This window comes from Entelurus aequoreus, linkage group LG08 (assembly GCF_033978785.1).
Source record: "Entelurus aequoreus isolate RoL-2023_Sb linkage group LG08, RoL_Eaeq_v1.1, whole genome shotgun sequence".
Classification (NCBI taxonomy): Eukaryota; Metazoa; Chordata; class Actinopteri; order Syngnathiformes; family Syngnathidae; genus Entelurus; species Entelurus aequoreus.
In genome coordinates, this window is record NC_084738.1 from 17,252,250 (window position 1) to 17,267,033 (window position 14,784).

Genomic DNA, 14,784 nt, shown 5'->3' on the forward strand with positions numbered 1-14,784 from the left:
AATATTGCATTAATTATATATTTTATATTTCAATCAATGTATATTGAGCGAACATGGTCTTTTTCCTTTAACCGCTAATAAGTACCTGAAAAGACTTACAAAAGACTTCAGATAAAACTGTTAACATGATTCAAGCAAATAAATGAGCAAGTAAAACATTTAAATTTGTAATACATTTTTTTAAATTAAAATTTCCCTTGTGGATCAATAAAGTTTGTCTAAGTCTAAGTCTAAAAAAAAAGATGGTGTATATTCATAATAATAAATAATATGGATAATAAAACTGCGTTTTTGTTCAAATATTGGGGTATAAGTTAATTTCAATTACAGCTAATTTACTGCGATTAATCACAATTCAAAAGTATGATTATCCTATTTAGAAAATTAATCCTTTCACCACCCTAATTAAGACGGAATCCACAGCGCCTCTGCTGGTGGGAGCCAAGTAGTGCACGTTGTGTCTTTAAATAAAACAACAGAAGAATTAAATTCTCTATGAAAATATGCGCACAAAAAGCTTATTTTTACAGCGACGACAAAAACCACACTGCATGCGTCGTGTCTTTATTATAAATGTACTGCAGAAGTATAATATACAAGCGTGCTGACTCATGGTTCATACATGAATTAAAACCCCCATTGCATGCCAGTCACCACAAAGATAATCATAATAATCATAATAATAGTAGCCTGGTGCTAATAGGAAGGCCTGTGTGTCTACTACTGGTCAACTATATAACTCAAGTATGACTACACTATTGAGGATTATATCAGCAGACTACAGTACATCAACTCAAGATTACTAGTTGAAATATACATTAGAAGAAAAGTAGCCATGTTCCTTTTCATAACAGGAGCCTGTTTGGGGATCACAGTGCGAATCACAGGTAAAGATCTCAGAGAGGGCAAACGGCAGCAGTGTAGAAATTCACAGCAAAGCAAGTGCAAGTTTGGTTAACAGAACCCCCGACATACACACTCACTGTGGGGCCATGTACAGTAAAATGCATCTTGTTTTGTTTTTAATTCATAAAAAGCGCTACCTTGTCACCGAGCAGCAGCATTAAAATGCAGGCCAGAACTTTCACTTTATAGCCAGGGCCGGCTCCTGGCATGAACACTCTTCCATGCGGTTGTTTGGGAGCACATGAGGCAATTTGATTGGCAACTTTGAAAATCAAACCCTATATTATTGTAAAAGACTGAAACAGGACCACAAAAAGAGCAAGAGCCGGCACACACACACACATACTGGTTATCATTAGGAATGGGGACCAAGTTTTTGATCATCACTTGTGGGGACTACAGGTTGTGGAGGCATAAAAAAATGAGGTAAAATGGCCACTGCCCAGTTAGCTCATACATGTGTCTTTAAATCTCTGGATTGATGAAGTAATGTGCTGATCATTCTTACTGGGGACCCTGGGGAAAAAGAGTTAATATGGTTCATGGGGACCAAATTTCAATAATTTTGCATAATTCACACATATTTGTACGTGACTAATGAGGACCGTTTAAAAAAAAAAGAAAGTTCAAATCAAATATGACATGATCCTCAGAATACAGCACTACAGCTGTCCTCTTATAGGAAGTTTCACCACTTAAATGTACCAGCTACAGCCCGATGAGGGGGCTGCTGTGCAAATGTCTCACACTCAAACTAACCAGTAAACATGTTTTATGGGCCAAAGCTTAAAAATCACTTCGGCATCTTCAGAATGGATCTGACTATCATATAAAAAGGTTTCCCTTTAGGGGACCTGTTTTTTTGTCCCCATACCGTCAGAGGTCCCCTAAAGGTGACTGTGTAAACAGAGCGATGTCCCCATTAAGTAAGCATTGCCACAACACACACACGCACACACACACACACACACACACAAATTATTGTATTTGTTACCTTCTTGAGACCACCCTTTCTAGATATACAAAGATTTGTATTTACAACATTAATAATATATACATTCTATGCAAATATAAAAAAGCTTGTTGTGAAAAATGAGTTCCACAAGAAAAATGAGTTCCACAAGAAAAAGGTCACAATTTCACAAGAAAAACTTAGAATTTTGGCAGTATTAGTCATAAGTAAACAATTTTACTCAACGGAAGTCAACATTTTACAAGAAAAACTGAACATTTGTGCAATATTATGATAAAAGTTGGAAGGTTACTCAATAACAGTCGCAGTTTTACAAGAAAAGCTTAAAGTTTTGGCAATTCTATGAAAAGAGTCGTAATTTTACTCGACAAAAGTCACAATTTTATTAGAACTTTTTTTTTTTCAAATACATTTTGGCCAAAGGGGGCGCATTCCAATTTCTTACATAAACTTGTCATTACATATGTTGGCCTGAGGGAGAGCACTTCAAATTTTTTACACACACTTGTTATTTCATATGTTGACTTTTAAAAAACGTCCGTGCTGCTGAGATAGGCTCCGTGCTGGAGCCTATCTCAGCTGCATTCGGGCGGAAGGCGGGGTACACCCTGGACAAGTCGCCACCTGACACACAGTCAATTTTAAAAATCCCTCCTTTTTGGGACCACCCTGATTTTGATCGATTTCACCACCAGGGGTGCAAACGAGACATTCTCTATTAGATGCAATGGTTTTCCGTATTGGGACCATGATTGATGTCCTAACTTGTTCACCGGTCCTCATATGGAAGGTTCTTTTCCTTGTTGGTGTCTCAAGAAGGGTAGAAATACAAGAACACACACACACACGCACACACACACACAACACATCAAAAACCTGTACCTGTGACCGAGAAATTTTGAAGGTTAAAGCCAAAACATTAGGTACACCTGCCCTATTCAAAGACATCATGTAACAACGGGTTTAGCCTTGTGTCACATAATAACAATAAACATGATACACTTCTTGCAGTGGGTGTACCTAATGTTGCGTCCTGTTGCTACAGTTTCCCTCCTGTACGACGACTCACAGTGCTGCAATGACACTTTGGGAACGTTCTGGCATGTTCTTACCCTGCAACAACAATTGAGACTTGGGATATTTTTTTGGCACATATTTCCTCTTCTGTAATCCGTTTTTAGCATTAAGCCTCTTTTTTATCCTCGGGCGGGGAGAACGGCAGTCTCAACAAGGTGACAGCGATCGTTTCTTCTCAAAGGATGAAGAGGAGGAGGGTAGAGTCTTTCCGTGTGTGTTAGATGCAGTGTAAAGGTTTCTCCTCCTCGTCTTGAGTCCATGTCCAAAAAGTCCACCAATCCTCCTTCACCTTTCTATTTCCCATCCCTCCCTTGTGACTCAGCAGCATTTTTGCATAATGTCTTCGATTAGCGAAAAAAAGGGACTTCTGTAAGATTAGAAGAATATAAATATCAGTGGCTGTGTTTGGTTGCTGTTGTTTTTATGTTAAAGTCACACATCCAAGGTAACAGCTAGGTGGTAAAAAGACAGGCGGTGCAGGTGAGGGCCAGACAGGATGCAGCTGCCCTTATCATCTCGTTTCATCCTGGCATGAAAACTCAGGTTTTCACATTGACTAAAAAAAAAAAAGGAAAAGGAAGCGTTAATAGTTGGAGAGCTGTTGCGCAACACTTAAGTAGCATTCTGTATCGGTGCCATTTGCTTCCCTAGAAATGAAATGTATAAATGTGGAATAATTTGAAGTATTTTTTAAAATGCATCATTATTTAATCAATAAAAACAAATTCAGTTTACTTCCCTACAAATGAAATGTATAAATGTGGAATAATTTGAAGTATTTTTTCAATTCATTATTATCTAATCAATAAACACAATTAAAACATTTTTAATTTCAACAGACTTAGCATGTGTTGCCTGTCCCTACTCACTAAAGGCTGTGAATACTTACAGTATGTACATGTGATTTCTTAAAGTTTTTACAAATTTGCCAAAAATGAATAAAAAAACCTTTCCACATTGTCATTATTGGGTGTTGTGTCTAGAATTTTGAGGAAATAAATGCATTTATTCCATTTTGGAATGTGTTGTGTTTGACCAGTCTTCCTGGTCAATCCCAAATTATATTGCACTACATATATGTTGAGTAAGAAGAACCACCGAGACAGAATAGTACTTGGCCAAGTTTTACTAAAGCTTTAGGAGACCAGCCCATACAATTCGATAATAGCAGCATCAAGAAGCGGTCTAAACTCAAATGAAAAAAGTCAGCTTATTTAGTGTGAAAACAGCCCCTCCCGCCCAGAAAGAAATACAGTTTTTTGTTCTAAACAGATAAGGTTTTCTCCACAAAAAGGGAGTACATTGTACTCCCAGTAGACATTCCAGCGTCTTCAAGGTGAAACACAGAGTTTACTAACGAACATAAGGGAAAAACACAAAGTGTACACATGGGAAAATATTAGCGGCTATAAACATGACTATGGATGCAAAAAGAACACTTGAAAATATATGCATTCTCCACAAAGTGAAGTGAATTATATTTATATAGCGCTTTTCTCTAGTGACTCAAAGCCCTTTACATAGTGAAACCCATTATCTACATCTTAAAGTTACATTTAAACCAGTGTGGGTGGCACTGGGAGCAGGTGGGTAAAGTGTCTTGCCCGAGGACACAACAGCTGTGACTAGGATGGCGGAAGTGGGAATCGAACCTGGAACCTTTAAGACTTAGACTTAGACAAACTTTATTGATCCACAAGGGAAATTGTTCCACACAGTAGCTCAGTTTCAAAGGATGGAAAGGATAATGCAGGTACTAAGTAGACAAAAAATGTACCATAGTAGCAATATAAAATATAACATACACTACCGTTCAAAAGTTTGGGGTCACCCAAACAATTTTGTGGAATAGCCTTCATTTCTAAGAACAAGAATATACTGTCGAGTTTCAGATGAAAGTTCTCTTTTTCTGGCCATTTTGAGCATTTAATTGACCCCACAAATGTGATGCTCCAGAAACTCAATCTGCTCAAAGGAAGGTCAGTTTTGTAGCTTCTGTAACGAGCTAAACTGTTTTTAGCTGTGTGATGTGTGAACATGATTGCACAAGGGTTTTCTAATCATCAATTAGCCTCCTGAGCCAATGAGCAAACACATTGTACCATTAGAACACCGGAGTGATAGTTGCTGGAAATGGGTCTCTATACACCTATGTAGATATTGCACCAAAAACCAGACATTTGCAGCTAGAATAGTCATTTACCACATTAGCAATGTATAGAGTGTATTTCTTTAAAGTTAAGACTAGTTTAAAGTTATCTTCATTGAAAAGTACAGTGCTTTTCCTTCAAAAATAAGGACATTTCAATGTGACCCCAAACTTTTGAACGGTAGTGTATATGTAATATTTACATATTATATATACAGTATATATAATATACTGTATATATGGGGATAGGTTGCCAATCAACCTATCCCCAGGTGCATGTCTTTGGAGGTGGGAGGAAGTCACGAAGTCACGGGGAGAACATGCAAACTCCACACAGAAATATCCCGAGCCCGGGATTGAACTCAGGACCTTCGGATTGTGAGGCACATGCACTAACCCCTGTTCCACCGTGATGCCGTGCTGTGTTGTACTTACAAATATAAATTCGGTATATTTTGTTGGTGAATAATGCATGGGCTCTAATGACAGGAAGTGGTTGTCTGTAATATGCAAATCACTGCTGGATCTACTCTTTATTTTATGCTGCCCTTTTTTTTGCTGCAGCTGTTACACATACTGTAATATTGTACATGGTAATTGGGATTTGTTATATATTGTAAATATTGTATCAAAATATAATATATCATTATAAATATTACATATATGTTATATTTCATATTGCTACTACGATACATTTTTAGTCTAATTTATACCTGCATTATCCTTTCCAGCCTTACCCTTTCCATCCTTTGTAACTGAGCTACTGTGTGGAACAATGTCCCCTGTGGATCAATAACAAATGTTCTAAGTCTAATTAGGATTATTTGACCTTGGCGGAGGTCTGCGTGTGAACTATAAGTGAACTCATCACTGAGTGTTATGATAATGCCTTTATTATCCAGGTACAATAACATACATCATAGGTAACATGATACAAGGACAGAAAGACACAACACACACACACACACACACACACACACACGAGGCATGCAGGTGTTCGGTTTGTGCAAAACAGGACAAAAATGTCAGATTAGGTTGAAAATGAAATGATCGTAGTAGAAGAGTGATCACAGTAGAATGTGGAATAAACCATTTTTGGAGGGTAGCAGGTGTTTATAGATGTTCTCAGGTGAAGAAGAGGTTTAGACAGGAAGGGAACGTAAAGGTTAAAGGTCAGATTTGGGACACTCACTGGCCAGGTTGACAATGCAGGCGATGATAATGATGGTTCCGCCCACTAGGGACACCACGGACAGCATCTTAGCCACACGGCCCAGACGGACGGCGCCGTCCAGGTTGCCCTGCTCCAGACTGTTTTTAGACTGCAGAGAGAGAGAGAGAGGCGGGCGTGTCAGAGACGACCACTATGTACCCCGCCGGGCACTGATGACGAGCGTTCTCACCATGATGGAGTAGACGAATCCCACAATGTTGATGGGCCACACGGGGCAGAAGCAGGCCAGCACGGAGAGCAGAAGGTAGTCCTTCACCTTGGTGCGGTCCAAGGGGGGGTTGGTGGCGATGCTGGAGTGGCGCGACAGCGAGGGCCTAGGGGAGAAGGCGGTGTAGCCGATGGAGCTCGCCCTGCTGCCCTTCCTGGTCTTGGCGTGATGGGGGTAGGAGATGGAGTGCTGCCGTCTGGGCGGCGACGAGATGACGGGGGAGGAGGTGCTGTTGGAGGCGTGGACGCCGTTACCTTAAAAGGATGACATGTACATTAGTTATGTACTTAAGTAAGACCACCATGAATATAAGACCACCATTTAAAGAAAACATTTTACACAAACCTGAATATAAGCCAAATATTCTTTCAGGGAAAAAAAACATAACACCACCCTTAATATATTACAAACACCCATTTTAAAAATATATATATTAGACAACCCTGAATACAAGACAAACATTCTTTAAGGAACAAAAATATAAGTCCACCATGAATATAAGACAGACACTCGCTAAAGATAAAAATATAAGACCATCCTGCTTTTAAGATAAAAACTTTTTGGTTCTCAAACTTTTTTCATCAAGTGCCACCTCAGAAAAAACTTGGCTTTCCAAGTACCACCATTAAAATACAGTAGCGTAGTAGGCCTAAGCATTCATTAAAAACAGGGCAGATGTTTTATTCAACAAATATATTAAACATTTTGCCCCTTGTAACATTATACACAGTTTGAACAGCACCACGGTTGTTGAATATAGGAAAAGAAAACACTAAACTTAATATTAATAAAATCTTTGGCGTACCACTAGATAGAGCCCGCAAACCAGAGTTGGAGAATCAATGTTATCGAGTGTACAGTAAAAGCAGCACTGAGTGATCAGATAATAAAATTCATGGAATAAAAAAGTTTACATTAAAATGTAAACAACATATAAAAACAAAGGTTGGCTTAGCAAGTTTATTTATTATTTTTGGCCATTGTAGCATTACACACAGTTTGAACAGTAACACAGTGTTTGAATATTTAATTAAGTAAATTATTTGGCGTACCACTAAATGTAGCCCATGTACCACCAGATAAAGAAAAAAAACAAAAAGATCAGCCTGCAAATAAGACAACACTCTTTAAGGGGGAGGGGATAAGACCCCATTTAATAGACTTAGACTTCCTTTTTATTTTCATTCAAATTTGAACTTTACAGCACACATAAGACGAAATTTCGTTACATAAGCTGATGGTAGTGCAGGATAAAAAAGCAATAAGGTGCATATATAAATAAATAAATATATATAAATAATATAAAAATATATATATAAAATAAATAAATATATATAAATATATATAAATATATATAAATAAATAAATAGATTACTGTACAGATAAATATATTGCACTTTTTTACATGCGTCCACGTTTATGGATGTATGTTATATTGTCTTTTTTATTCCAGCGAGTTAATCCATTTTGGGGGGAGTTGAGGGGATAATTTAATTATGATGCCTTCAAGAGTCTTACGGCTTGAGGGAAGATGCTGTTACAGAACCTGGAGGTTCTGCTTCGGAGGCTGCGGAACCTCTTTCTAGAGTCCAGCAGTATAAGACAAACATACTTTAAAGAAAAAACATTTAAGACCACCCTGAAAAAAAGACAAACACTCTTTCTCAAGACCCATGTTAAAGAAAAATTACTAACTTTTGAGACAACTTTTTATTTAGCAGGTCTTTTTGTTGCTCTTAGTCGCAAGTGACAGGAGGAAAAGCTCCGGCTGGCTTAGGGGGAGAAGTCGCCAGGCGCCACCTGTTGGTTTGCATGTATAAGTCTTAGTAGGTAAAAAGTCATTGGTTACTGTCTACCTAAAATGATAAATGTACAGTACAAGCGCAAATGTTGCAGGCTAATCATCAATACAATGATATATTGTGAGTTACTCTCCATAAATATTGACATGTATTGATCATTTTGTCAGCCAATGGATACATTTCAATTGACAGAGTGTCGCAAATTACTTGGGTTTTCTACAAGTTCTTCAGATACATTGACATCTTCATGTCCCATAGAATGATATCGTATTGCAAGTTACTCTTGTTTCTTCTTGCACATTTAACATGAAAAAAAAAGTATTAAAGAATTGTGATGTATTAATTTTCTCCTTCATATTTTTTCCATTATTACTGTGATGTAGCCCACCCCCACCCCGCATACCACAAATTGTGTAATCGCTGTTTTACAATACTGTCATTACTAAATATCGCACGTTACTCTTTTATGACCAACCCTAGCCAATATGTCCGATACAGCTACGTTTTGTATTCAAAACACAACAAGCGTCCTAACAAGAAAGTAGTCACTACATGTGTGAATGTCGGATGGTGTCAGTAATGCAGTATCAATACGATCCCGCTCTGGATAATGTTTCTAATTTCTGTAAGTTTTTTCTTCTTTCGTTACACAGATCAGTGATTCTCAAACTGTGGTACATGAGCTCCACCTGGTGGTACGCCAAATAATTACTTGATTATAGTACAGTGTTTTATTTTCATATATTGAACATTTCAAACACAGTGTTACTGTTCAAACTGTGTGGTCAAAAATATTAGATATAATTTTTTTTAAAGAAAACATCTACCTCGTTTTTTAACGAATACTTAGGCCTACTACGCTTTGTGTTTTCTGAGGTGGTACTTGGTAAAAAAAAAAAAAAAGTTTGAAAACCACTCATATAGATAATGTCATATATCGCGTAATCGCGATATTATTATTGGGGATGATATTGTATCACAAGTTTCTCAGTAGAAACAGTCTTCTTGCACATTTAACAAATAAACAAATACTTATGACTTTGAACACAAAAGTGTGTAACTCTCTTTGATGACTTCTGTAGGTTAATACCAAAAAAATATGCATGCTTTCTCTTCATGGGTTGCATTAATACTCTTTTTTTTTTTTTTACAGAATATTGAGTAATTGCTGTATCATGATACTGCGCAATATTGTTTGTAAGGTTTTTTTAAATGATGCCAATAAGCATGTATTCAAAACACAACACACATCATATTGAAAAGTATATAGTCATTATACAGTATCCATACTGGAACTAGCAATTCCAATATATTGTCATGTTTGTGACCCGCTCCATTCCTGCTTTTCCCTTTTGATACCGCAAAATCACATATTAGTGGTGGTGCATGTTTTCTTTTAGCGATGTCACATAATCGCTGTGTCGTGCTGTTGCATTATACTATATGTTGTTTAATGTTAAAAGGTAAAGTACCACTGATAGTCTCACACACACACTAGGTGTGGTGAAATTACCCTCTGCATTTGACCCATCCCCTTGTTCCACCCCCTAGGAGGTGAGGGGAGCAGTGAGCAGCAGCGATGGCCACGCTCGGGGATCATTTTGGTGATTTAACCCCCAATTCCAACCCTTGATGCTGAGTGCCAAGCAGGGAGGTAATGGCTCCCATTTTTATAGTCTTTGGTATGACTCGGCCGGGGTTTGAACTCACGACCTACCTAACCACAAGGCCACTGAGCAGGCATTTACATTTTAATGTAAACTTTATTATTTCGTTTAATCTATTATCTGATTACTCAGTGCTGCTATTACTGTACACTCGATAACATTGGTTCTCAAAGTCTGGTATGCCGGCTCTATCTAGTGTTACGCCAAACGTTTGATTCGTATCAAGTACAGTGTTTTATTTTCCTTTATTCAAAAACAGTGTTACTGTTCAAACTGTTGAGTTGAGTTGAGTTTGAGTTTATTTGGAACATGCATGCATACAACATGATACATCACAATTTCCAGTTTCTCTTTTCAACATGTTCGAAAAGGAGTAGGAAGAAGCAGAGCTTATTTAATCCTACCCCTTTTCCTTTACATAGCAGTTGCTAAAACATTTTGTTCACTTCCTGTTCTCAATCTACTCACAATATACTCCATAAGTAATAACAATAAATATAAATAAATAATAATTGGTGAAGTAAGTTGTATTTCATATGGTGAGATGAGTAAGATTATCTTGAAAATGAATGGATGGATGAGATAAATTCAGAATGTTTATCATGGTTCTTCTTCTTTGTACTTAGTAAACACTGTAAATTTGAAGAGTTTCTTGAAGTGGATCATATTAGTACATTGTTTGATTTTTTTGCTTAGTCCAGTCCATAATTTAATTCCACATACTGATATACTGAAGGTCTTAAGTGTTGTACGTGCGTACAAATGTTTTAAATTACATTTTTCTGTAAGATTATATTTCTCCTTGTGGAGGGAAAGTATAGTCAGCGCTGCCTGTAGGAGGAAAAGTCACCGCCTCTGTCCATGGTACTGAGGACGAGCACCAGGGGCATGTGCTGACGGCGAGACACAGCGAACGGCGTGGCACAGTTGGGAGAGTGGCCGTGCCAGCAATCTGAGGGTTACTGGTTCAATCCCCACCTTCTACCATCCTAGTCACGACCGTTGTGTCCCTGAGCAAGAAACTTCACCCTTGCTCCTGATGGGCCTGGTTAGCGCCGTGCATGGCAGCTCCCGCCATCAGTGTGTGAATGTGTGTGTGTGTGAATGGGTGAATGTGGAAATAGTGTCAAAGCGCTTTGAGTTCCTTAAAAAGGTAGAAATGAGTTCCTTAAAAAGGTAGAATAGCGCTATACAAGTACAACTCATTTACCATTTACAGCTGGCGAGTGATTAGATGTCACAGGTGGTACGTGTTAACCTAATCATATGTTGTCTTTAACAGTAAGCGGCCGAGAGCAGAGGGGGAGAGGGGATTGGGAGTGACGACATGCGGAAAAACATTTTGGAAAGATCTTGTAAAAAAAACCATTAAAACTTTGTTAAACCTGCACACTTGGCTCTTGTGTCTACAGTGGAGCTGCTAGGAAGCGACTTCCACACTCTTTTGTTGAGAAGAATTGTTGTATATTCTTGGGTAGCAGATTATAGTTTGCTTTGTGTATCATTTTAGTTGTTTGCAAATTCACTATGTCGTGGAATTTCAGTATTTTTGATTTAATAAATAAAGGGTTTGTATGTTCTCTATATCCAACATTATGTATTATTCTAACTCAGGGGTGTCAAACGTACGGCCCGCGGGCCGGATCAGGCCCACGAACAGGTTTTATCCGGCCCGCAGGATGAGTTTGCTAAGTACAAAAATTAGCCGAAATTTTTGAATGAAAGAAACTGCTTTTCTAAATGTGTCTATTAGATGTCGCCATAGCAATTCTTTGTATATTTGTAGATGATGCTACATTCGTATAAAATAAACCACGTGATGTTAGTGCACCAGTTGAGGAAAATGAGCAAACTACATGAATAAAATCCTGTAATTTGATTTTGATATTATATTTTCATCTTAATAGATTGAAAATTAACACCAATGAGTTGACTGATGAACATTATCGCATCATTAATTCAAAAAGCATAAATAACGACAAATAAAGGTAGACTACTATAAACCGCAACATGTAAGTGTAAAAAAACAACAACAACATTATGATTTGTACATTTTCAGAATGTGCTTGTTCAATTTTTAAACAAAGAAAACAATCTGAAGTTGTCTTTATTTTGAAGTCTACTCCCAAGTCCGGCCCACTTGGGAGTAGATTTTTCTCCATGTGGCCCCTGACCTAAAATGAGTTTGACACCCCTGTTCTAACTGATCTTGTCTTCCGTGTAACTGTGCGTAATGTTACAAGGGGCAACATATTTGTTGAATAAAACATCTGCCCTGTTTTTAATGAATACTTAGGCCTACTACGCTACTGTATTTTGATGTGGGTCATTACGGTGGTACTTGGAGAGCCAAGTGTTTTCTGAGATTTGAGAACCACTGCCCTATATGATGTTGCACACACCCTTGGAGTCGGCAAAGTTCTATGTAAATCTCTATAAATGATTGTAAAAAGTGACTTACTGCTCTTCAGTTTCTCATTGATGACGATGACCAGCTCGTCTTTGGAGAGGTTGACGCCACAGAGGAGCTGCTCCCCCACTGCAAGGGAAGGGCACGGCGTGGCGGTGGAGGCTTGGCTATGCCCTGGGTCTTCCTGATCCAGCAGGGACGGTCGCTCCTCTCCGGGCCAAACAGATGGAGACGACGCAGGCATCATGTTGACGTCCATGGAGGATCACAGCCCCAAATGAAAATAAAATGTAAAAAAAACCACCCACAATGCTTTGCTTGTGCACCTAAGGAGCAGAGGGAGTGGAATTAAATGGATGCTGGTCAAATTGAACATCCTTGCTGGCATCGCCATGGTGACAAATGATGATCAACAAACCCACACATAGTGCATGTGATAAAAGCAGAGTGCAGGTGTGTACACAAGATGAGTACACAAGGTTGTGTACACACTCTAACTAGCTTGTGGTGGACATGACAATAAAGCAGTAATAAGGAGGAGGGACGATGGGACAAAGGATACAATCCTCACTAATTAGCTTAGCTTCCAATGCGGTGAAGCAAAAACAGCAGTCGCCACATTGCATGTTTTTTTTTTCATTACAGCATAATTGATCGTTTTTGAAAAACACAACCATGCAGAAACGTGTAGAAGTAAAGAGAAACTGACCTTGTTTTGTTGTTGTTGTTAATCCAGCGTTTTCTTCAACACAGCGTGTCAAATGATGGCATCGTACGTTTATATCGACAACAACAAAAAATGGCTTCGACGTGTTTGTGTGCATCCGAGGAGGGGAGGACGTCCGTGTGAGTGTGAGTGTGTGTGTGTGTGTGTGTGTGTGTGTGTGAGGATGAGGATGGTCATATGGAAGATGCAGGGCGGGCCGGAGAAGGGGAGGGTGTGTGCGTGTGCGTGTGAGTGTTGTGTGTGCGTGTGCGTGAAATGAAAAGTGAGAGCCGACTGTTGTTTTGGCACCGACGGTTTGATACAAATGGATCAAACATGGCTCACTTAAAGATAATACTTTTATATTTGATTAAAAAAAAAAAAATACATAAACTTGTTTTAAGTTTAATTATTACAAATCACCAAAATGTGTCATGAGTATTTACTTTCCAGAAAGACAACTATTTTAATATTCAAAAGCAGAGTTACATATGCATCCATTGATTATATACATTTTACAGTATAATATATATAGATAGTGGAGGTTACTGTGGTTGATCAGTTATACAGTGCTCAATACCAGAGTAGAGCAGAATAAACATTAGGTCAGGAAAAAACAGAGGCTATTTCATCCCTACAAGCCTGTTTTGCAGGTTTCTCTGCTCTTCAGGGGATTTTATAAATAAATAAAATGTCCCTGAATTTTATTTTAAAAATCCCTTGAAGAGCCGAGAAACCTGCAAAACAGGCTTGTAGGGATGAAATAGCCTGTTTTTTCCTGACCTAACATATACATATATTTATATACATATTATATATACACACATATATTATATATATATACATATATATTATATATATACACATATATTATATATACACATATATATATTATATATATACACATATATATTATATATATACACATCTATATATACACATACATACAAATATAAAATATATATATATCAAATGAAGCTACATTGTCTAATTTAAATAGGCTTTAAGTAAGTAAGTACATTTTATTTATAAAGCGCTTTTCAAAGATACAATCACAAAGCGCTGAACAAAACATAGGTAAAGTAAAACAATTCAATTTAAAACAGGGGCAACATCATAAAAAGGATACAAAGTGGATTAAATATTAGTTAAAAGGTGCATTAACTAAAAGATTTACTAAAAATAAGTTTTCAAATGTTTCTTAAAAATTTAAGTCTATTCATTGTGGAAATGTTTTATTATAAATGTATTTATAACATTGTAGGTCTATATACCAGTATAGTTTGATATTCACTCACATGCACTTTGAGAAAGATTACTAAGATACTTTTTAAAAACATATATACAAACACATTTTCATTTTATTTAAAAAATAAATGTTTTTTACATAACACAAATGGAAAATATCCTGACATTTCAGCAAGTAGGCTCATTCAGCAAATATTTGATTAATCTGGGCAATTTATAAATATATCAACAACAAAAAACTGCTCAAATGAAAAAAATTGATAATTGCGTTAAATGTTTCACCCTTTGAAAACTACACACAAGTTAATTGATTCTACAATCAGAAAACTCCAATTTGTCATTCCGTATTATTGTCAAAAGAGAAGGGTGGAGCGTGGAGGGAGGTTGTGGCAAGGTGAGTGTGC

General features: G+C 37.5%; 1 protein-coding gene across 1 annotated transcript; it reads right to left on the reverse strand.

The window, feature by feature from the left end:
- Window positions 1-555: 555 nt before the first annotated feature.
- On the reverse strand, window positions 556-13,279 carry LOC133654988 (trafficking regulator of GLUT4 1-like). The gene is made up of 5 exons (XM_062054869.1): window positions 13,136-13,279; window positions 12,478-12,752; window positions 6,509-6,801; window positions 6,298-6,427; window positions 556-3,512 (listed from the first exon to the last, which is right to left on the reverse strand). The coding sequence occupies exons 2-5, from the start codon at window positions 12,683-12,685 to the stop codon at window positions 3,496-3,498; spliced, it is 648 nt and encodes a 215-aa protein (XP_061910853.1). The 5' UTR covers window positions 12,686-12,752; window positions 13,136-13,279; the 3' UTR covers window positions 556-3,495.
- Window positions 13,280-14,784: the final 1,505 nt, after the last annotated feature.